Source organism: Larus michahellis, chromosome 19 (genome assembly GCF_964199755.1).
Source record: "Larus michahellis chromosome 19, bLarMic1.1, whole genome shotgun sequence".
NCBI lineage: Eukaryota > Metazoa > Chordata > Aves > Charadriiformes > Laridae > Larus > Larus michahellis.
In genome coordinates, this window is record NC_133914.1 from 3,485,593 (window position 1) to 3,509,833 (window position 24,241).

The 24,241-nt window shown below is 46.2% G+C and overlaps 1 protein-coding gene across 1 annotated transcript in view; it reads left to right on the forward strand.

The window, feature by feature from the left end:
* Positions 1-1,043: 1,043 nt before the first annotated feature.
* The window catches only part of GRHL3 (grainyhead like transcription factor 3), a 46,614-nt gene continuing 23,416 nt past the window's right edge, over positions 1,044-24,241 (forward strand). The window contains exons 1-5 of the mRNA XM_074562739.1: positions 1,044-2,417; positions 12,841-12,977; positions 16,619-16,719; positions 17,805-17,928; positions 18,629-18,707. Of these exons, the coding sequence (XP_074418840.1) occupies positions 18,691-18,707 (17 nt within the window). The 5' untranslated portion in view covers positions 1,044-2,417; positions 12,841-12,977; positions 16,619-16,719; positions 17,805-17,928; positions 18,629-18,690. The remainder of the gene's footprint in view (positions 2,418-12,840; positions 12,978-16,618; positions 16,720-17,804; positions 17,929-18,628; positions 18,708-24,241) is intronic.

Consider the following 24,241-nt stretch of genomic DNA (forward strand, 5'->3'; position numbering starts at 1 on the left):
ACCATTCCGAATGGGAATATGGTCACTCACTGTAAATATATCAAGGGCAAACATTGAAAAAATGAGAACTATTTCAGAGGAAAGACAATACTGACATAATAATCAGTGAATTTAAAGTGGCCCTCGGTTGATTTAGACTGACAATGAGGAGGGGATTCTGCCCACTAGAGAGAAGAGTTTTTGAAGACTTGCAGCAAACTTGGTACTCTCCCTGTGTCGGTAGGTTGTCAGTGTTCAGAAGGAAGAGGAGCCCAGACAGAACCACAGATCCAGTTTCCCAGTCTTTAGCCATCAAAGGTGGGAATTTAAAATCAATTCCACAGACATATTATTTGGCTGGCCAGCATAACAGTATTGGGTAGTCTGCTCCAGCTCAGAGTCAAAACACAAAGGTTTGGCCCACATTTTTCTTTTTCTTTGTGTCTCCTGTGTTTATCTCTGGTCCTTGGAGAGCATCCCTGTTGATCTGTTAGGAGCCCAGGGCTGTACTCTCATCCAATGTCCCTTTTATTTCATGGCAGTATTGCTGCCTGACTTATCTGCTAGATGTCCTTACCAAACCAAGCCAGTGGCTTGTCCAGTGCAGTATCTTTTTTTTACCATCAACAGTTGATGCCCAGTATTTCTATGGATGGTGAAACTCCTATAGAATGCACCCAGCTACTTGAGCAATGCTGTGAATTGGAGAAAAAATTCCTCTGTTGTCCCTAGAGGCCACCAGCTCATGCCCTGAAGCAGGAGGTTTCATTACCCCTATTTTTTCCCTTGGGTTATACGACTGCCAGTGTTATTTGCAGTCATAAAATTTTCCAACTCAAGTTTGAAACCCAGTCAACATTGTTTGTCTCAGTCGCCTTCCTGCGGCTGCAAATTCCTCTGCTCTGCTATGCGCTGGACACAGCTATTTCCTTTTAGGAGCCCGCCATATGCTGCCCTTTAATTTCACTCGGAGCCTGCTTTTTCCCACAGGGTCCGGCTGAGGGTGCTCAGCACCTCGCAGGATGGAGTTCGCTGCTCAGGGATGGCCTTCGTGTTAGCAGGACTCCAAAGAGTGGCGCACAGGTACGGATGGGAGTCACAGCTGTGGGGCAAATAGCCTCCCCTTAGCAAGGCCAGGCTGGAGGAGCTGTTTGCTTTGCTCATCACCACGGTTCTGTTAGCAAAGGGTGCAGTTTTTGCAATGCCCTCCATAAGCCCCATTGAGAGCTCTCTGAATCATCTTTCCATAGCACAGGCCAAGGAAATTCAACTGTATCCCCACCCATTTTTGTTGCTCTTTAAATGAACCTTATGCATTCAAAAGTCAGGAAGTGCACTGCAGAAATCGTGGGGCTCAATTAGTTTTATTTGTTCTTTGGCTCTAGATTTTTTTTCCCCAATAAGTAAGGATAAGAACTTCCTTTTTTTTTTTTTTTTTGTCTTTCTTTTCTTTTCTTCTCAAATGACTCTGATTCTTCCAAAATGAGAGGTTTGCAGGCTCTGGGGCTATATGAAAGAATATGAAATCTTTTTATTTCAAAGAAAGAATACTATTGAAAGCAAAATCATGTACAAAGATGCCCAAGAATGGCTACTGTGGTAAAAATGGAAAGCACAAGTTGCTTCTGCATGACATGGTATGTCCTCTAAGCCAGCATTGACACTCTTTGTAACAGATGTGGCAGGGAAGGGTGCAAGCTATCCCGTAGTAGATATTTTCTGGAGTAACCTACGTGAAAGAGAAGGCAACAGGACCCTACATAGAAGGAAGAGATCCAGAAATCTAGGAATTGAAAGATTTGCTTCCCATCTGTTTCCTGAGATTCTAGATTTAATAGAAGCAGGGACTGAAACTGCTGCATAGCTCTTGTTGTGGCTCCAAGACAAAGCCGTGGACCTCAGCGACAACCACTTTCATTCTCGCAGGGAGCGCTGAGTCTGCAGGGTAGCACTGGGGTGGGAAGAGGCCCCACACTTAATTAAAGGAAGGTGCTGGGTGCACTGGGGTGGAGGCCAGAGCTCCCTGGGCATCCCTGCTATGGAGGTACAGGTGGTTGCAGGGCCTTCATGAGCTCCAGCTGATAACGGTAGGAGGGCAATTACACACCTGCCAGTACGTCTGTTATAAATAGCTCCAGAGGCTGATTCATGGGTTGGTTTATTTGGTGCCTTTTTTTTTTCTTTTTCCTTTTTCCTTCTTTCTTCTTCTTTGTCCTCCCCCCCTGGCCCCCCTTCTGGCAATAGCAGTGAGGGACTAGCTCAGTTTGCTTGTTTTACTGACAGGAAGGACTGCTTGGTTAGTATAGGAGCATCCCCTCTTCAAAAACAAAATCTGTCAGCAATGCAGGCATAAAGTCAGCTGCACAGAAAGCACGGAACCACGTGAAGAATGGTGAATTCGGCAGTCCTGGGCTACCATCATCCTGCAGCAAGAGAAGGTACTTAAACGTTTCAGATAGCTCACAGAGCTGAACAGATACCCCATCTGAGGGCTGTGGCTGCTTCTCCTCTGCTCGAATCTCCCTGGGAACAGCAGTGCAGGCATGGAGTGAGGGGTGTTGTGCCAAATAGGCCTGGTGTCTGTGGAGACAAACTGTTTCTGCTCCACCAGCACCTGGGGCTTTGCTTCTTATTGTTTCCCTTTTTGCTGTTGGCAGAGAGCAGAGGGGTTACTGTCCTCCCTCCTGGCTCCAAACAGGATTACGGTTATCCAGGTTATCCTTGCTGCCAAGCACCCACACTCAGATCGCAGGTGGAGAAGTCATTTTCCCTGAGGCCCTCATGGTACAGATACGGGGAGGGCTTCACCATAACTTGGAGCACCGGAGTAGGACTAATCTGGCCCATCCTCTGCTCTCCCACTATTGCAGCCTTTTGCCATGGCAGGAAGATCCCTCCCAAAGATTTTCTTGCTGCCATGCAGCTTCATTTGGGGTGTCAGGATCAGCAGCCATGAGGATCAGATGCCATGGTCTGGCATCTGGGGAAGATCTGGGGCCAAACTGGCAATTCAGACTGAATCTGGTGCTGGTTCTTCCCCTGAAAAATACATTCATCGTCAAGGACATGCCATACTTCGTAGGAGCAGACTGTAATGAATGCTAGTGCTAAGGGGGTGTAAAACAGGCAAAGAATCTGGCCTTTTTGTCTTCAGTGCCATGAGCACAAACAAAAATACCTGGGCACAATGTTTTTACTTTCATCAGGACTCTACAGATGTGAAGGGGCCCCTGTTAGATCATTTGCAGAGATAACTCGGAACATGTAAATAAATCCATCCCTGTCTCCCCAGAGATCCCAACTCAGATGTTGCATGCTGTAAACTCTAGCATTTGTAGCTCTCATTTACATGATCAGATGGGGAAGGGAGGCAGGTTAGTAACAAAGGGTGCAGCTGCCTGCCCCACATACTGTCTCCAAGATCAACAGATTCCTTCACCCCCCGAGGTGCTGGAGTCTTTAATCTAAAGCTCCATGGAGATGCTCCATGCAATTAGCACCTATGCTTATTACTCCCTCTTGCTCCATTCTTACCCCAAAGCTCTCTAGATAAAAGGGAAGACTTTTAAAGCTCAAAGTTTTCTGGCAGTTTCCTACTTTGTGCAGTTTTACCCCGCCTCTCCCTACTCCTTTCTCCGTGGCGCTGAGAATCTCCCAGGTTTGTTTGTGGTTTTTCTTTTTCACAGGAAGTTCAAACTCTCCTTTCCCTTATTAGGGTTGTCTGTAATTCCATCTCCTGCACATCCATCTTACCATCCTTGAAACTTTTTTTTTTACACACCTTTCTGCATCTCAGAGCCCAGCTAGTTATCTTTTTCCCCCACTGGGTGGCTGCTTATCTGTTTATTTGCAAAACTGGATGGAGGTCTTGTAAAAGGAGATATTTTCATTTGATTTCCAGCTGTCTTTGCTCCAAAGAAAGGCAGAAACTTAGCAGAGGAAGATTTTAGGAGGGTTTTTTTTTTCCTAGTCCCGACCAGAATCTGGAAAAATGTGTGGCAGGAATCAGTAGTGCTTGTTGTTATCTTGGCTCTGCTGCTCTCATGCTGCGTTCTTGGGCAAGACGCTTCATCTTTGAGTCTGTTTTCCCCAGTTATCGATAGAGAGAATCATATGGGTTGGTATATCTCCCAGGGATGCCATAATCTTTAATTAGATGGTCCCTGTAGAGTACTTCCAACATGCAGCTTTCGGTGGTAGAGCTAACTGTTATTGTCCAGAGAAAAACTATGCTGGACTAAGTCCTGCCTCTTCCCAAGAGGCTGAGTAAAGGGTATGATATGTGCTGGAGAAGCAATAAAGGGATGGGGATCAATTCTTTTTAACCACAGACTCCTAGGGGATTTGCATGATTTCTAGTGGGTCTGCAGATGGTAACTGAGGAAAGGAAGCTTATTGTCAGTTGGTTTAAACTGATTATATACAGAAGAATGGAAAACTTATAGAGATTCTCATCCAAAAAATGATGGAAACTACTGATGGCTAGAAATGGGTCAACACCAGGGTGGAAGAAGGCAACAAAGACTTGCTCAAACTTTCATGTGAGTTCCTTTGTGACTGTACACCTGTGGGGTGTTCTAGGGATGGGTCAGCTCCCAAGAATAATCCTGGAACTAGTGAATTTTAAGGAGCTCTGATTTTAATTCATATAGTTTAGTTTCTGTGGTTTACATCAAAAGACACCAAAATGCTGGGAAAACCTCTGGAGCAGCCACACCTCAGTTTTGAGAAGGGCAGTTCATTCACACCTACTTCAGCGCTCTTCCTTTAAAGCTGTATTAATTGTTTTAATAAACAAAACAGTTTTCTTTCTAGAGCATTCTAGTCTTTTAGCTGCTAGCCACTTAAGTGGTGTCCCCATATGCTATAAAGCTGTCCTTGTTTTTAATTTGTCTGACTTCATTTATAGATTTTCATTGAGTTTGAAATGGGCAAGAAAGAATAGAATTCTTGGAGGACAGATAATTCTGTCACTGGCACATTCTGAGAGGTGTTCACTGCTCTCAGCTCACCAAATCCTGCAGCCATACATCCAAATTGGGCAGGTAGCCATGAAAATAGGGAATTAGGTGGCTAGTTACCTGATTTGCATGCACAAATTGACATTTTTATGTGCAAATGCAGCTCCTTAGAAATGTAACTGGTTAGGTGTATATATTTCATTTCTCTTCAGAATATTCCATCAGTTTCTTCTGCCACTTTCACTTGCTGCAAATTAGGGTCAGTCCAATTAAGTTGGTGCAGTTGCCTCGATGAAAACTAGTGTGAGCAAGAAGAGAACTGGGTTTATTGTCTGTGTGATGGTTGTCACTGGAGAAAAAATCGGTGTGTGCTGTGCTGGGATAGTTGACTTTGCTGCATATTTGAGATATTTCCCACTCTAAGTATAGGAAATACTTGAACAAAGTCAACAAGAGTGTAGTCAGCATGCAGTTCTCTTTAGCTGCCACCATCGTAGCTGTGTGTTGTGCTGACGGAGTGAATTCCAGATGGAGCTTGGAGAAGTGATTATTAATTTCCAGCAGTTCCAAAGAGGAAATTATACTCGTTAAATCAATCTAGGCGAATTTCAGCTCTTGCATAAAAGACACCCTAATTGCATTGGTGAATTCAGAATGAACTGCAGTACAGTGTGCAGGAAGTTCACACACCCCTTGTACTATCATTAATGATTGCAAAAGAGCCTGAAATGTTTACTCACTCGGCCAATAACATGTTTGTGTTCCCTCTCTCTTTTTTTTTTTTCGACCTTATTTAATTGCAACGGGAAGGGGGCAAGTATATGGCTAAATAACAGCCCTTGTGCTTCACATGGGCCTCTGATGAAGTGGAACGATGCACTGAATAAACCCTCGGCTGCTGTTGCTGGGTCGCGTTGCACCACAGCGGCACGAGCCGAGCTGGTGTAAAATCTGCCGTTCAGCTCCAGTCACGACACCAGTTCTCTGCGGCTGAAGTCTCGCTCTGTGCTTGGGAACATCAGTCATGGTTTGTTGTTATTTTCAGCCTGCCCTACTTTGCACTGTCATTAATCACGGAGAGAGGTAGATGGGACAGGGACGAGACTGGCAGTTCCTTTTGTGGTGACAATATGCAGCCGTCGGTGTGCAGTCAGCCCGCGCCCCGCTCGCTCTCCACTGAGCCTTTCCTTTCCCAGCAGCAGGGTCAATGAGACATTTAATTTATTAGCTGTGCAGGGTGATTTACTGGCATCAAATTAATACGAATTAAATTCACAAGGAGCCTGTGGAGAAGAAAAGCAGCTAAGGAATGAAGCAGCCAAGTCTTTTGTGGGTCTGTGACTCAGCAGGTTGCAATTAGGCCACGTAGGGCAACGGAAGGGATGGCCACTGTCTCTTCCCATTGCAGTCTGTTGGGGACGGCAGTGGAGCTCCTTCAGGTTGACTGTTGGGTGCTTAATTCAGCCTGTCGTGCTTTGGGCACAGGCTGGGTGAAGATTTTCCGTCAGCCTCTCCTATTTTTTCCTCCCTCCCTCTGTCTCTCACAAAATGGTAGTACTTATGAAAGGGCTGGGGTGGAGTTCTGTCTGTGTCCAGGCTGAGTGCAGTTAGGTTGTGTGTGGTCCCTGTCACTTTATGGGACTTGGGTAAACACCAATTGCTTTGTTAAGTGCTGAATAGGAAAGTTAGCCCTAAATTAGCACTAATGTGAGGTCATTTAACCCTTATGGGAGGTCTTTTGAAAAATCATAATAGAGCCATGCAGGAGTCAGGACAAACCAGTCACAGAGCCCAGCGAGGTTTTGTGCAAGACTGACAAAGTGCACTATTATCACGCTGAGACAGGGTCAAAAATGTAAATGCTCGGAAACCAGCCGAGAGAAACTTTCCTCCTGCTGGGCTGATTATTCCTGGAACAGGTGCTGCTCCCAAATCCCCATGCAATGGCTACAAGCTCCCCATTTTATTCCTGCACTGTTTCAGGCCAGGAGAATTAAAAGTGAATTGGAGTCAAGATGAGCGTCAGCATCTCTCAATCTAGTGTATTCATTGACATAATGGTTGCTGGGTAAGGGCAGCTCTTCCTGCAATTTCATTGTCCAGCCCTTGAAACAAGAGCTAGTCTTTAATTGCCATTGAAAATAACCGTGTGTGGCTCGTCTGGGACGTGTAGCAGCCTGTGAGTGAATAAAAGCTCTTATAGGCATGATACAGACACTGGTGTCCTCCTTCCTCAGGCAGCTATGGGCTAGGGATGGACAAACATTTCCAGCCTGCCTTGCTTCTTGTTAGCGGGAGCAACAAGGAGACTAACGATACAACTTGTTAGTCTCTGCTGGCCAAGACGTCTGAAGTGGGGTCTATATGTGTGTGGGAGTTTGCTTTCAAGCAAGGTCCACCCTGGGAGAAAGCTGTGATGACCTATGGGACTAAGCAAACTCTCAGGGGCTACAAACCTCCTGTAATTGGAGACCCTCATTTGCAAGATTTATTAGAGCTGTTGGTCAAGCCACAAAGGTGGGGTTATGGGAGAAGAGCCCAGGGTCAGTGGAGGCCATGGGTGTTCCTGGTGTGTGCTGGGTGAGGCAATGGGTGCATGCAGATCCCAGCCAAGACAGGAGTGTGGACCAAGCTGTTGTGGGGTGGCACAGCTGGAAGGTGGGCACAGGTAGCCCTGATGTAGGGCACAAAGAAGTCACAGAGTGATGGACGGATGTGTGGGAGGGTGTAACATGCTGAGCTGGAGGGAGGGAAGCGACTCAAGGAGCTTCACTGCATGCCATGGACTGGCAAAAGCAGCAAGGTGGGTGTCCTTCTTATCCCCACTGCCACACAATCGAGTGTGTTGGGGCCCTAGCTCTGCGGCGATTACTTGTAAGACCCTGTGTTGGTCATTTTGGGTGCACTGGCCCTGCAAGAGCCTCTGTGGCTGGGAGAACGGGCTTAGGTTGGAAACAGCAGAGGCTCATTCATGTGACCCACTGCATGTGGCTTTAGGCTGGCAGGCCCGGAGGGCTGTACTATGCAGATGCAAACAATTTGTGTCTCCATTTTCGTGGGGACCTCTGCACTGTGCTGTGTTGCAAGGTAAAGGCATATCTCACAGCGTAAAGAGAGGAGAGGTTTTCCCAGCTTCACAAGAGCGCTGGGAAGATAAACCTTTAGAGTGTGGAGCGCTTGATGGGATCAGAGGCAACAGACAGATAGGCAGCAGTCCCGACCCCTGGAGCTGCCAGAGCCTTTCTATCTGTGCGCTGGCAAAGAGAAGAACTGAAGGCTTTAACCAGCTAGCTTTCTACAATATTAAGCATGTTTAAAGTTCCCCTATGGTTTATGCCTACTTTAAGTCCAAAAATCAGGAGAGAAACCTTGGTTACTTTTCCCTGGTGAAAATCTAGCTGTAATTCCCTGAGCGCCAGTGAGTGCTGGCTCTCTAATTCCAGCCTTCCTGGGATGATTCCGCAGGTTGTTGTTGAGAAATACCTTTCTGCCAAGTAGTCGGCAGGACCGGAAGCTCCAGATACCTTCTCATCTGGAAAGGCAATCAGACAAAATGCCAAGCCCAGGGGGCAAAATTTCAGTCTTGGTGCCAGTCTTGCTTATTACATATCTGGGTTCTGCAGCCTGGTAGACTTTCATCATATAATTTATTTGCTTCTCAACATCCCTGCAGTTATTAAAAGCATCATACTCAGAACTGCCACCCAGGGTTTCTCTAATTAGTACATCTGCCTTTCGGGGCAATTTTGGATTGTTCGTTTTACAGCTTGACCTCAGGCAGCGAATGGCCAGAATTCGATCTGGGTTCCTGTTAGCCAGGGGAGCTGCCTGGGGTCTTTAGGACACGGGAGATCACAGAGAGAAAGGATCTGATACTGCAGGGATGGGCTCTGTAGAAATGTCAGCCAAATGTCATGCTCGGGTCAAGGGGGAGAGTCTCCAAATACCCTTGCCTGCACACTGCCACGCGATGCCAGCTTGCAAGGCTCTGCAAAGGGCATTTTTTTCTTGTGTGGAAGAAAAGAACAATCCACAATCCAAAATATCCCTTGGGAAGGCTCCCGATGGCCCTGCGCTGCCCCATTTGACACTTGTCTACACTCCAGGTTCAATGCTGGCTCCAGACAGCTGGCTGGGCTCCCCGGATATCTACTCATATAGTGGGATTAAGTAGCTGGGTGCAAGAGCTCCTTAGGTTGTGTTGTCTTCCCTGTCTATGGTCCTCCCTCTCCTTCTAAAGCATGGTTGAGGTAGAGTAGTAGTGTAATGCAATTAATCCCACCAGCTGGAATGCAAAAGCAGTGCAGACCTAAGACAAGGAGTAAGCCTATCCCTGCCCACCTGCTGAGCACCTTCAAGTGCAAGAACACTCATGTCTTGTTTGTCTGACCTTTCATTCAAGAATGGATAAAATACATTTAAATTCTTTTAACAAGGCTTTCTCTTACCATCTAACATCCTCCAGCTGAACCCAGTCTTCAGCTCTGCCCCTCTCCACTGAGCTCTGAATCTGGCTGCTCCCGGGACTGACCCAGGTTGGATCCTTCTAGTTCATCCTAAAATGATTTCATTCTCTGCTGAAAATCACAGCAGCAGACACTGATTTCACTGGCAGTGATTAATCCTAAAGCTACTGTAGGAACTCACAGGAAAAAATCTCACTGTCAAGGTTATAAATCCTTCAGGTTCAGATTAAATTGTAGCTTCCTTTTTTGTGTCTTTTTAGGACTCATCTGTACTTGGGTTTTGGCCACAAGTACCAGTTCCGGCTCCAGTAGAGACACGGTTTATGCTGGTGCAGTACAATTTGTTTGATCTTGTTTCAAACTGGGGTAAAAATGCATTGCTATAAGTCACATCTCCACTAGTGGTTTGCGTGGGTGACTAGACACTCAGGGTAGGCAAATTTTTCTAAGACTCGCATAAAATTACTTGCCGTACGGTCATGGTTGCAAATCCCATGAGAGCCCCAGGGGTGGCATGTGTCCAAGTGCTTAGTGCGGGACTGCCCAAACAGGCCTCCGACTGGAACAGGCACAAAGGTTGTGAGAGGCAAAGCTCAGGCACAGGGATGTGCAGTGAGCAGCGCTTTGGTCTCCTGCTTTCCATTTCAGTGCCTTAGAGACAAGTGATGGCCACAGATCCTCCCTGAATATCAATGACGAGTGCCGTTGCTGCTCAGACCCGGCATCAAAAGTTTGCAGGTAAATTTGGTTTGCCATTCTCAAGCCATCAGTGCCTGATACTTGGGTGCCATACAATATTTGTGGGCAAAATATGAAAGTGTCGGCTTAGAAGGGAGGCTGACTCTCAGATCTTGAAGTAAAAGAAGATTGATTTATTTATTTAACAAAGCTAAAGCCACAGTTTGTTTTGTAATAGGTATGTGCTTCTTGCAGGAGGTATTTACTATGAGGTAGGAAAATCCCCAAGCTCCTAAGGGCCAGCAGCCCTTATGCACTAACTGCCACCCAAGACGTTCTTGGTGCATCTCTTTAAACGTTGCAAAACTACCTGATATTTTTCCCCTCCATAGGACAACTGGTACCTTGCGGTGAACTTTCTGTTAATCCCCCACCAACAACCTGCCCCGAGAAGGGAGTTCCACCCCTACAGAGGCTGTTGAAAACTTACCCACTGGATTTGCTGTGCAGGCAGGCTCATGGATTTATACGTTTGACCTAGATGCTGGGCAATCTTAAAAGGATCTAATAAGTTTTTACAAGGTTTGGTTAGATTTGTTATCTGAGAAGGTGATGCACTGATTAATTTAGGTTTCATTTAAGATGGCAAGATTTTTTAACGTAGATGTTGGATTATGGCCTGGCCACGAAAAGTAAGCAATATGAGCAGGTAGAGCGAGTCAGAATTAAGTGGGCCTTTATTTGGTATCAAATATGATAGACAGGTGCCAGCTGGGAAGCAAAGAGAGCTTGCCCACTACCAGAGCATGGAGTAGATGGGTATCTGGTTTTGTTTCTCTCTTCTAGACTTCAGAGCCGTGGGGAGGATGTTTGGGAGAGATGATGCTGGTGGGTTTCAAGGCTCCTCCAAGCTGCCATGTGCCTGCTCGTGTACCGTAGAGAGAGATCAGAGGGGAGCCTGGGTTCCTTACAGCTTTTGGTCTCTGTCAGCAGGAGGTGGGCTGCGGTGCGTGGGCTCTGGCAGGTGAAGACCTGATATCTGGTGGTGATTACCTGCACCCTCACTAGATCACAGCTTCATCCAGGGGTGGATGCACCTGAGTGGATGGAGGGAGGCTGTGCAGCTGAGGGGGTGCTGGAGTGACTCTGAAGGTCCCATGTCCCCTTGATAAAGCTTTCCCTGCTGTTAGTCTGTGCTGGCAGAGTGCCGGTCGCAGCAGTGGTGTGCAGCACCAAAGGGGAGCCGGAGAGACACCGACTCCCTCATCCTGTCAGATGAAGATGTCATCCTGCAGCAACTCCCTTGAGCTGTGCTTGCACCAGAAGGTTAAGTCCAAAAGTTTGAGTTTCCTCTTTCACCAACCCAGAACTGTCATTTTTACAGGAGGCTTCAGCTTTGCTTGGGTTTTGCTGCAACATCCGACACACTGTGGGCTCTGCATATTTTTCACAGGGGGCTCTCCTTTTTAGTTTGGTGGCTGCACGTTAGCATGACAAAGCTGGAGCCCTTGGGGAGGGAGCAGGGCCAACACTGGGCCTGTTTGCTGGAGATTTTCAAAGGGAAATCCCTCCCTGCCTGTGAAGAGCTGAGAACTAGAGCTCCAAGTACAGGGCACTTCTCCCACATGAGGTTGTTCAGAAGTTTGTGCTGCGTTACCTGCGCAGTATCAGCCAGCGAGACGATAGCTCCGTGACTCACGCAGAGCCCTTGGCAGGGGTTTCCAGTTTTCTCAGTGGAAATGAGATTCAGTTCCCACAGTTGATGTACCAAGCCCCTGCCCAGCCTCGCTGCTTCTCCCCTCCCTCTGCGTTTGCCTTTTCATTTGAATGCTTCAGGAGCAGAAGGTGTCTCCAAACCAGGCCTGGGATCTAAGCACGGAATCCCAACTCGAGGGACAATTTTAGAGTCAAATCAAGATTGTGGAGCCAACTTCTTCCTCTTCTCTATAAATAATCAGGTCCAACAGCTGTCTCCTCAAGGTATTGTGGGAAAGTCAGCTCCTGCCAAAGTGCTGAGAAAGAGAAAGGCAGGACGACTGCTGCCGTGTGCCGATACTAGCCATCCCAAAACGTCCCCTGTACCAGTATCCCATGACTGGTTCAGATGAGTAATGACAGCTGTAGAACAGAAGTGAGAAATAATTAAAATTTGCAGAGTGCTTTGATGGTTCCGATACTGACCAGCCTTAGCACTAATATATCGTGAGCCATGGTCCTGCTAAACGCAAGGCTGGCTCAGAAGCCACGAGCCAGGTCCCTGGTAGATGTAGGACTGGCTTTAAAATTGCTTAACTCTTGTGGGGTGTGCGAGGGAGTTATTTTCATTTCGGTCTCTTCATTCCTGAGCCTATAGGGATTGTGTTTTGAGGTATTTTGCAACAATCATGAAGGACAGAGATTTTTTTATGTCGAGAAAACTTTCACATGATCATGTGATGACAGGAAGTCAGGCTTTAAAAAGGTAACTAAATAAACTAATAACAACAGCAAGTATCAGCAGATTTGTGATGAAACCATGAAAGCTGGCAAACCGGAGACATTATGAGTTCCAGATGTTGCACGCAGATAAGTATCTCTGGCCTGAGCTTTTCTAATTAGCTACAGAAACTAAGTTGTCACGTAAAGGTGTCTTTCAAGGCTCCCTGAGCAGATTCAGTGTAGTCCACCAGGACAGACTCATATTCATTCATAATATTTCCTTTTTACTTGCTACTTAGAATTTACTGAATGGAATCCCATTTCTGTGCCGTGCTTAGATTCAAATCGGAACCGGCATCTCTGCAACTGCGTGAACTGAGCAGACGCCGGGATCCAAACACTCTTCATGCTTCAGCTGGAGTCTGAATCTGAGCCCAATCTCTGCTGCTGGAATCTACCCCGCTGGCTGATAAGGGTAATTTATTCTGAGCAGTTTGGGACACCTCTGCCAGTGACATTTCCATATCTCTGCTCACGAAGGGCTGATTAATGGTGAATGGAGTCAACTGAGGTATCTGAGACCAAACTCATCTCTGCTATAGCGTCACTGGCTGACATCAGATAACTTCCTGAAGGCAGGCAGCTTTGATCAGGCTGCAGCAGTGGGGGAAATGGTTGGGAGCAATACCCGATGTTTTGCATCTGGTCCATTTAAAAAACTGTTTTCATGTTTAAAAATAAGTTTCTCTCAGTGAGGAATCTCAGCACTGCGGTAACTGTGGGCCCAGCCCTTCCTTGCACTGCTGGCATCATTGACAGCACCTTCTGCTCCTGGTGTGGTAAATCACTGGGAAGGAGTTCAGTTCCTTGTGTTTTTGCAAGAGTAAATGTGCTTTTGTGTTTCAAGTGGTATGTGTGAGACAGTTGATGGGAGGGAAGTCCTGTGAGTTAGGTATGGCTGACTGTTGAGTGCTGGGGTTAGAGGACAGCATGTACTTGGGGCCAATCTGCAATCTCTTTTAAAGAGGACCCAAGTTTCCTCAGTGAAACCTTCCCCTGGCTCCTTCCCTGTACATATTTGTTGCTGAATATCACAGGAAGCCTGAGCCTGGGCAGCAAATTTGGCTGAAATGAAGAACACCCTTGCTACATGTCCAACCAACTCCCTCCCTCTATAGGCTAAACTGACATGTCCATTCCCAGTGTGAGTTTCTTCTGCCTGGGTTTGGATTGACAGGTGTCAGCTAAAGTCAGCTCCAGAGTGAGAGCACGGCACAAGCTCAGGTCAGAGCACACAGAGAGCGTTCCTGGTGTGGAGGTACAGGGGACTTTGCCTCAGCTGTCCAGACCCTGTAGAACTTCAGTCCTCACAGCTGCCCAGCAAGGCTTTTTCCAAGCACTTGAATCCTTTTGTAGGTGAGAAAAAGTGAAGCTTCTTCAACAAAGAGAAGGTGGCTGAGAAGGTGGGTCATGTTTGTTTATTTAAGCTGAAGGTGGCTGCCCTGAAGACGGTTAGTTGGGTCAGTTGTTTGCAACCCAAACTTGTTACTGTGTAAAAACTGGTAGAACTAGATAAAGACAACAGGAATTTTCCTATAGCCCCGTGGGCTACAACAGATAATAACAAACTGGCCTGACTCTATTAAAAAGACATTTAAGCATCAGGTCATGTTGTTTAGTAGTACTAGGATCCAGCAGAGCCAGCCAGCTTCCCAGATAACCTGCAGATAGAGGTGTTCACCTAACTGGAAAACAGCTGCCTGGAAAGGGTCAGAAGGGTTTGTCTCTCTTGCTTGCTTCAAAAGGCCTTTTTTATTTATTTATTTTCCTTTTCCTCATTATTACTGTGACAATAGCACCATAGAGTGACTTCTGTAGCGTCTGTTGCGCTATGTGTTGTACAAACAGAGCAAAAGGGCAGTCCTGCCAGACTAAGATTTGCAGCCCAAGGAAGTTCCAGTTCAAGTTTTTGTTCTGCCTTCCCAAGGAAAAGGCTCTGGGAGACACAGGGAGTCTCACTGGGAAAAAGGGATATCAAAGGTTTCTACAAAGTTCTATGGCACACGTTGTATTTTTTTGCTGGAAAAGCACCCGAAGCAGCCACATCTCCCTTTGGAGAACAGCTCACTTTAACCCGCTTCAGGCTACTTCCTCTTACTGCGTATTAATTGTTGAAGTGTTTTAATAACCTTTGGTCAAAGACAGCTGAAATTCCTGGCACATCACAGGACAACTGGAAAGGATGTTTGACAGCTGTCAATGGGAAAAGCTGCATATCCTAAAGGGATAAAAGCCCTTGCTTTGAAGTTTCTTACAAGTTATACGGAAAAGAAGCCAGACTGGGAACAGGGAGTGTGAAATGACTTATCCGAGGTCGGACCGCAAATCGGTGGTGCAGGGAGAAATAGGAACACCAGGGCGGCATGGTCACACCGCAGCTTGGGCAGCTCCTCTAGATGCAGAGACCCAGCCGGCTCCTGACACAGCAGCAGCATCTGGGGGCTGGAGACCCGATGAGTGATGTTGTCCTCGATCACAGAGCTGCTGATCTCTTGCTAATGAAATGCAGCTAATCACAGTCTGCCCTTGGATGTTTAAAGAGGGTTTAACAATCCAAACAGAAGTTGCAACCCTGTTGCCTTAGAGAGGGTGTAGCTGTGAGCAAAATTTGGCCCTCTCTTTTAAACTTTGCAGTTTGTCTTGACTGCTGTGTGCTTTATTTTTAGAGCATCATAAAGGGCTTTTGTTCCAAGGTATATTTAACAGGGGAGTGGAAGGGAAGTGGGAGGGTTTTGTGCGTAGAGAATGTGTCTCTTGGTCTCTTTCTTCTAACCCACCCCCTCACCAGATACTCTTGGAGGGTGGAGTATAAATGAAAAAAAAAAAAAAAAGAGAAAATAATAATTAAAAATACTGAAATCATAGTCAAAGGGTTTGTCTAGGCGTCCAGGCCTGGAGGCCTCTCAGGCGCCAGAAAACATGCATTATCACAAAAAAGACAAGGTGCCCAAGAGAATGGAAGAGGCAGGGCAAGGGTGGTCCCGTCTGGCAGGAGCTGGCGATGCCCAAGCTGTCCCTGCTTCCCACCGGGACACCTCCCACCTAGATGTGCTGGAGTGGTTCTGATCCTCCTTCATTGGCGATAGCGTAAATCTAACTCAGGGGAGGCTGTGAGGGTCCTCTCTGTGGGAAGATTGGTGATAGGGAGTTGGTAACGTTTTCATCTGGCCTTGGAAAGGTGTCTGAGAGAGCAAACTCAACCTGGTGTTACCATAGAGAAGACAGACATGTGTCCGGGCCCCACAGTACTGACGCAAAAGGGCTGGTTTCTGCTGTGAGTGATTTTACCCAGGCGCCATAATTCCTGGAGGCTGGGAGAGTGCCTCAGTGCTGTGGGTAGGCGCGCTGCTAATTGCATAAGAAATAAGACTGTATGCGAGAACAAGCACGCGTCTTCCTAGCTGGCAAAGTCTCTCAGTCCGCCATTGCAGGAAGATCCTCGCAGGAAAAGACAAGGTCCTGGATCAGTGGCAGCAAAGCTAAGAAGAAACTTAATGCTTAAAAACAGAATTAGTAAAACTAAGAGAGATTCACAGCTGTCCTGTAGGAGTCCTGGTGAATTTGTTCAAAGGAGAATCTCTGTTTCTGTCCTTTCTGACAGTCCATCCCAGCTTCCAAAAGGGACCTCGTGGCTTCTCAGCCAGACTCCAGACACACTGAAGCAGGACAGGATATGTAGCCTCGACAGTGACTGGCAGGCAGGACCAAGGCCCGGGTAAGCCCAGGCTGGCCCTGGCTGTCCCCGATTCCACCTGAGCTGTGGTGCGAGAGCTGCAAGTGCAGCTTTCACCCCCAAAGGTAGGAACAAGGCTTTGTCAGCAGCGTGCTGGTTACAGAGCTTAGCTCCAGGCAGGCAGAAGGGTCCAGTGGCTTAATTTTTCTCCTGTCCCCTATCCTAGAGCAGCAGACAGCATCATCCCTGCTGTTCTGCAAAAGGCCAAGTCTGAAAACCTGAACGTTTCCATCCAGAGGTGGATTTGGCCTGGCCGTGGTGGCACTGAGGCCCACAGGGTACCTTTCACAGACTCATTTCTCTCTCTCTTTTCTTTGACACAGGCTTTTTCCTGCAGAGTTGAGAACCCCATGCCCTGCCATTCCCCTGCGTGGTCTGGCTCAACTAGTGTTTTCTCCATCTTCACTCTTGTTGCTGGAATCTGGTAAGTCTCAGTGAAAGGTTAGAAGAAACTTGGAAATCCCCTAAGGGGATGTTGCTCCTCTGTGCACTGCCCAGAGTCAGTGAAATGCTCTCTGTCTGGATCCAGGTAAAGAAAAAGTACCCAGGACCACAACTCTGGTCACCATGAGCTGGGCAAAGTTCCCTTAAATTAGAGATATAATCAGAATATTGATCAACTAATGCCACCACTGCATAAGGTTTGTACTTTCCTTGGCTGAATAGGACACACATGTTCTTTCCTCTTCTTTTTTTGTGCTCTCACCACCGCACGCTCTCTGCTGTGGCATTAATTCTGATCATCAGCCCCCATTCAGCTGACTTTTGGGTATTGCTGTCCTCTGCTGTACAAGGTCTTGGCAGCTGACACTCTCCAGTGATCCTCAATAGAGTTTGCATTGCTCCAGACCTTTGGTTTTCATTCCCAGAAAACAGACTTTGTCCAGTCCCTAGACCCCTGGCAGGCAGGAGTTTGCACAGCAGAGTGGAGGGCGATATTGCTGGCTGGGTCAGGCAAAGCTCAGCCCAGCACGTCCTTATCAGCCAGCGCAGATATGCCACGGTCATTCTTCATCCCGTTCTCTGAGCTGGCCACGGTCTGAGCCAGAAGCCATAGAGATGTGTTTGAAGGGTGTTGTACCCAAATTAATATGCTCTGTCTTCACATCTGCCTGTGTAGACATGCCTCGCGCCTGCCTGAGTGGGCTGGTGAGGCCATTTGTCACCAAGTTGGGAGAGCTGAATTTACTGTTATGTGAAGGGAGACTTACAGGCTTTCTTGTATTCACCTGCTGGTGCAGGGCACTGAGTGGGACAGACTGTGAGTGAGACAGTGGTGGCGGGTGAGAACGAGTGGTGGAAGCCTTTCTTTTTCCCTTTGTTTTAAGGCTTGTACCAACTTGTCTCGTAAAATCCTCTTCTGCCTTCCAAATCCAGTCAACATGAGTCACCTGCTGAGCCCATCCTTTGCCTCCTCATTGCAACACGGATGACAGAAACTATCCAACAGGAGTGCTTGAATCCATGATGAGTTTTGTTCTATTGCATAAATCTTTTCCCCGTTTACAGGTGAGTTGCTACAGAGCTATTGCCTGGGTGGTATTCCTGTAGCTGTTCCCCAAACGGCGTGTGTCTGGGCTTCCCGCTGCCGCCCCGTGCGTGCCAGAGTAAGGCAGGACAGCGTGCGTGAACGGTATGGAAAAAGGTTATCCCGCAGACCTGTTTTCCTTACATATTCAGTGTAATGCAAAGATCCGCCGAGCCTGTATAATTGCTGCATGTCTTGGCATCTAAAGTTAGGAGTTTTAAAGTTACTTTTTATAGAGGAAAAAAAACCCCACATCATCTGTGGAGACTTTCTGGGGTGAGCAGCAGCTAAGAGAAGGTAAGAAAAGGAAAGAAAAGGGTTAGCCTGTCAGTACAGCTACTATTTAGGAATGAGAGGAAACTAAGAGGCTTTTCTTCTTTCCTAATTTATTCCTTTATGTATTTTTGTCTGTATATTTATATATAAAGAAACAGCAAAGGACAAATCAACCCCCAGCTTCATAAAAATGACAGCTATTTGGCATTGCGGTATATGGAACACGTCCACCGAACTGAAACTAATTATCACAGAGATGAATAACTGATTCCACTCCTTTATCCTATCATTTTTTTATTTATTTCTTCTTTTCCCCTGAGGGGTTTCCCCTCCTTCCCCACCCACCCGCCGCCTCCCTGCGCTCCCTCCCAGGGGCCGGCAGGCAGAGGGTTACGGCTGCACCTGCCTTGGGTGTACCTGTCCCAGGGCACCTGTGCCGGCAGCCAATCCCCCGCCTGCCAGCGAAATACCTGCTCGGGAAACCTCCACATAAATCAAACACTTCACAGGCAATGTCTGTCTTGAGCAGGTACTAGAAGAGAGAAGTCATCACAATTTACTGGCTGCAAAGATTTGGAAACGCGGGGAAATATGTCTAATGAACTTGAGTAAGTAGAGGGTTGCTTTTTTTTTTTCTTTTCCTTTTTACCCACTCTTCTCTAAAAGCTGAGTGTTTCTTCTGAGGCTTAAGTGCTTTGAGTCTGATGAATTGGACTCCTTGGGTTAATCTGGCTGGCCAGCTGTTTGCAAGTGGAAGTGAAAGAATGGGATGAGAGCGTTTTTCAGACTTTCTGTTCCTCACTAACCTGTTGCTGCTCTTGGGAGGAATCACTTCTTGGTGTTACTATTTAAGAGCCGTTTAAAATCAGGATCCTTTTTTTTCTTTTTCTTTTTTTTTTCCCAGACTAAAATTTGACACTTTCTGTCTAGAGGCAAGTCTGTTCTGCCTCTATCTAACAAAATCTAACATGGGCTACATTGAATCTGTGGTTTGGTTTTGTGTTTTTTTTGTTTGTTTTTGTTTTGTTTTTCTTTTTTCTTAGAAAATACCTTCTGGAGTATTTACCAATTTTGGATGAGTTTCTAGTTTTTTGGGCGTGGGGGTTGTTGTGTGGTGTTCCTTTTTTTGGCTTTTTTTTTAAAAAAGTAAATAGATTCATATTATGATTCTGTCAAGTAATTATGATTGATTTTTTTTTTTTAAAAACGACAAAAAGTACTTAACACTTTGTTGATCCTGTCTAACTCTTGCTTCTAATCTTGAGTCCTCCAAAATATTTTGGACTTTGGCTACTGATGGTATGCATTTGCAAAGCATACCTTGCCTTGCATCTCTGGAATAAAAGCAAACAAATGTCATATTGGGATGACATGGTGTAGTAAAGGCTGGAGGAATAGTGAACAATGGTAGTGAATGCTGCTGTCAATCCGCTTTTAAAAAGCTATCTAGGTATATAGCCCTGCATGAAATAAATGTGTATAATAAAATAAAGAAATACATTATTCAAAGCCAGGCTGGACGGGGCTTTGAGCAACTTGGTCTTGTGGAAGGTGTCCCTGCCCAGGGCAGGGGATTGGAACTAGATGATCTTTAATGTCCCTTCCAACCTAAACCATTCTGTGATTCTATGATATGTCCCTGTCTACATCTGTGTAGAGATATGGTGCTTCAGAAGGTGTATTTTGAAAGAAAAACACATACCTGTATGTGTTTACAAGCCTGACAGAGGTGTTGGGACAGCTAATCTCTTAATAACCCTGAAAAGGTGCAGTGCTAATTATTATTTTATGTAAATACTGGTATCTGTATGCTTGGATCGATTAAGGATCATGTGACTTAAATTTTCCCTTTCTGAACTCTTTGGGTAATTTATACTTGATGCTTTTTAAACTTAAGAGTCAGGCCATGTGGTTTACTCTGAAAATGCTACGGAGTGTTTGTGTGTGTACACAGTACGTTACAGAATTAGATTGATGTATTGCTAATTATGGACTGGGGCATTATGTTACCTGATGAATTACATGGTTGCTTGACTCTTCTCTTACTAACGGACTGTTAACCCCTGCGCCTTTCACATGAGAAAGGGGGGATTGATGGGAGCAGCATCCCTTTTGTGATTCAGATCCCGACTCCACACACCGATAACAATGCGGAGTTGCTGCCTGCTCCCTGTCTTCAGGACACATCCCAGCGTGGGGGCTCTTTGGTCGCCTCCGCAGGTAAAAGGCTCTGTGCGACGTTTTCCTCTAGATTGAACCTGAGAACACGTTTGCACATCTCTGAAAATTTCACTTTAGTTCATTAACCCACAGCTGGGGGGAAAAAGTCTCTCGGGAGCGTAAGAACTGCAGCCCGCTGCTGCCCTGTCGGAGGGGCAGGGACAGGCACTGCCAGCCCCTGCAGAAACCGCTTAGGAGCACAATGGGCCTGGAGTACCTCACCGAAAGCTCCCCAGGGGCTGACGGGGAGCAGCGATAGGAGATAAGGGAGCTGGGAACTTGGTGGTACCAAAGGCATAGCTGAAATGTTCAGCTTTTGGGTTTAGTGCGAGGGGAAAAGGTGTCACCGGGGAGGAGGAACCTTGTGAAGAGCTGCTAAAGCCCAACATCTGAGCAAAGGGGCTGCTGCAGTAGCTGTTAACCGCTGGTCAATCACCCAGGCCAAACTCATCCAGGGTGTAGCTTTGTAGCCATCAGTGGAAGGAAGCGGCTCTCAGGAGCAGTACTTAGAGGATCTGATAAGGCCAGCGATGTCTGTGTGTCTCTCTCAGCCGTTGTTCTTCATACAGCCCCCAGCACAAGCTGAGCACAGGGAGGATGGATCTGAGCTGTGAACATGTGCCCAGATGTAGCTGATCTTAAGGGAGCTGCGATATCCCCATGGACTGATGCTGTCACGCAAAATGACAGGGAGGATAATCTCATCTCTCCCTTTGCCAGTTTAATTTCACAGAAAGGACTGGGAAAAGACTAGCGTGGCATGAGAGAATGAGATGTTTTGCCTATTATAAAATATTCTAACTGATAATTTCCATAGTCTTCTAAATTGAACTTATGTCTAACTCTGCGATGCGTGGGCTTGAAAGAGTTAACCAGGAGTTACTCCCAGTTGTGGTTTTGTGGTCGAAACCATGATCGCCAGAAGCAAATTTTTGTCATGCATAAGGTGTGTTATTAAAACTTGAGTTATGCTCCTGGTGAATGAAAAGTTAAAGCCCTTTTATAAAATCCTGGCAGTAAAGCACACAAGGGATAACCATGCTGGAGCAAGGTACGCTTTCAAGGGAGACGTGGGTTTTATTTTTTTAAGTTATGTAAAGAGAAAGAGAGATTTGTAAATTAAAGAAACAACAATCAAATCACTGCTATGCATTTCACAACAAAGGAGTAAAAGCCCTCTGAATAAACTCTAGACTCAAAGCAGAGATAAATCAACATTTACATACTATCTCTGCTTTGATGCTTTGGGTCACATTTTCAACCGATTGGTACATTGGTATAATTCCAGAGAAATATGCAGAATAAAGACAGTTACACTGACGGGGATCTACTCCTGCTTTGTTCAGTCTGGTGTTTAAATTGTTGATCACTGTGAAGTATTCATCTGAAAATGCACTTGTGCGTACATTGCACCTGCAAGCGCTTCGGTCCAGCTGATTGTCAGGGAGACAGCTCCTGATCAGTGCCTCGGATCCTCGAATAGCGTGTGCTCCCGATGATAAAGGCAACAGCTGAAAAGTTAATCAGTGGAATTGATTATACAGCATATGATTATATTCTGGCTGGGACTCCATTGCAAACGCCCAAGGTTCAAAGGCTTGGAAGATAAGAAAATGTGCTGGCTGGTATTTTGTTATTCCTTTTGGCATTATGTTGTTCTGGTTGGTAGCTGTGATTATGGTATGGGTGAGGGTAGCTCTGATCCAAAAAATGGTCCTTGTCCCCAAAGTGTTCATAACCACGGCTTTTCAGAGGAAATGAGCAGGCGTCGTTTACCAAAGTACTTGGTTCCCAGGTGCCAGCCAGCTGCTATGTCAAGTTTTTGTTTCTTTTCATCATTCTGCCTTTGCTGTGGTGCTCTCCAGAAATGCATAGTTTAACGGGGTTATACCTAGAATGAGATGAATTGTATTTGTTTGGCAAAAACATTGTTTTAAACACATTACACTATTTTTTTTTTTTGATTAAACAACAAAGCAAAAGGCTTTGTTCTGAGCATGGGGGACAGTGTTCACAGGATACTCTGAATCAGAATACGTTAGTGTACGTACAGAGTACATCAGCGAAGCACATTACAGGAGATCTGGGCAGCCTGAAAAGTCCCTTGAGGATGGGGGGGGGGAAGAGAAAAATGGAAGGGGAGAGCGAACCCTGGCTGTGTCTCAGGGTCTGCAGATAGTCCTCAGTGCAGCTGAAGAAGGCAGAGGCGCTGCCAGACGTGGGGCGAGGACAGCCTGGTGGGGCAGGGGAACAAGCTGCATCGCGTGAGGCTTGTGTCAAGTGTTCTGCCCTGACACACACTTCGTGTATCCTCTTGGGCAACTCGCTGGAGGATTCACCTCACCCACCTTCAGCCATCTTAAACCCAGGTGCCAAGTTTGTTAGCTGGCTGAATTTGCAGGCAATAGGAAGGGATCAGCACGTCCCAGCCTAAAAAGGGGAGGACCAAACTCTCCTGTTGGCTCTCAGAGCATAGGAAGCCTGAGACCCAACGCTTAACTCTGAAGTGACAAACCTCCTGTGAAGTTAATGTTAATCTCTGCTCTTACTGCTCTCTTAAATGAGTGCTGGGGTTCACACAGAAATGTGTAACATCATTTAGAGTGTCACTGCAGGATCCTCTCATAGGATGTGATGAGGGGAATATAGAAACTTGATTAAAACTGGTCTCTGTTCTCAGTCAGGGCCTCTGGGCCCTACAGTACAAATAACCAGTAATAATTGATTATTAGGTTAAACCCAGATTACCTGAAGAGCAGTAAAAAAGAAACACTTTGTCAGAAAAGATTGCATATCCCTTTATTGCTAGCATTGAGGTTTTTTTAATCCAAGTCTTGTAAACTCTGATTTTTTTCAATTTTTTTTTAATTTATTTAAAAGCCACAGCTCTTGGAGTCAGTGAATATATGAGAATTAAAAAATAAAATAGCAAGTAGCTAGGTTTTTGGATGTGGAAACTGGTGGGGAAGTCCATAAGCACTGAAAACAAAAAAAGGTAACTGAAAGCACCTAAAATCTTGGAGTTATGAAGCTCTTCTTGTCATGTCTAGTCTTTTTTATGGTGTTTGAAGGACTGGGAGTTTCAATGCAGTGTGCGGGTGTTATGCGTTGGTGGAGGTGAAGGTTTGTGTTCATGAATCCATGTGTACGTAAGGTGTCCTTATCTGTCCACAATGAAAATAAGAAAGAGAGTGAAGTTTAGACCAATATTTCAGGAGTGTCAGGTGGTAGTAGATGCTCAGTCAGAGGCACTGTTCAGGGCCTGGTTTTTGTGTCCTTCCTTTGGAGGCAGATCACCCTGAAACTCAGGACACCTCAAAACCGAAGCATCTGACATCATAAACTGCTTTGGGAAAAATCAGCCATAATTCCTGAACTGCGAACTAATTCTGTGCTGTAATTTGTTTTGCTAGGCAGGGAAGGCATTAAAGCACGAATCATTCGTGAAATGTGATTGTGTGGGTGGATACCTCAAGGATGATGTTATCAGGTAAAACACAATGCCAGCTGGTGTCCCCCAAACATCACTCAACACTGAATCCTCTCATGGAGCCCTTCAGGCTAGAGAGGCAGGAACCAGTCCAATGCTGGCGAGGTTCATAGCAGAGGTTCAGGTCTGGTTCTGTTCTCTCATCTTCACTGAGCAGCCTTGGATAAGTCATTTTAATGTCAATCCCCATCCCTCAATTTCTCCTCCTGTGATAATAAATAGCTTCAAAAGCGAGGAGTTAGTCTGGTGTAAAAATGGAAGAATACTGAGCTCCAGTCTTGGGTTTGTGGGTCCTAAAGAGCTGTACGTAACCCAAGAGGGCCAAGAGACCGGCGAGTTCCCTGCATATTACCCAGCTGGTGCCTGCCCCTGGAAGGTTTGTCTGGCTCCACGACGCTTTGGATTCAGCCTGCAAACCGTTCCGACTGGTTT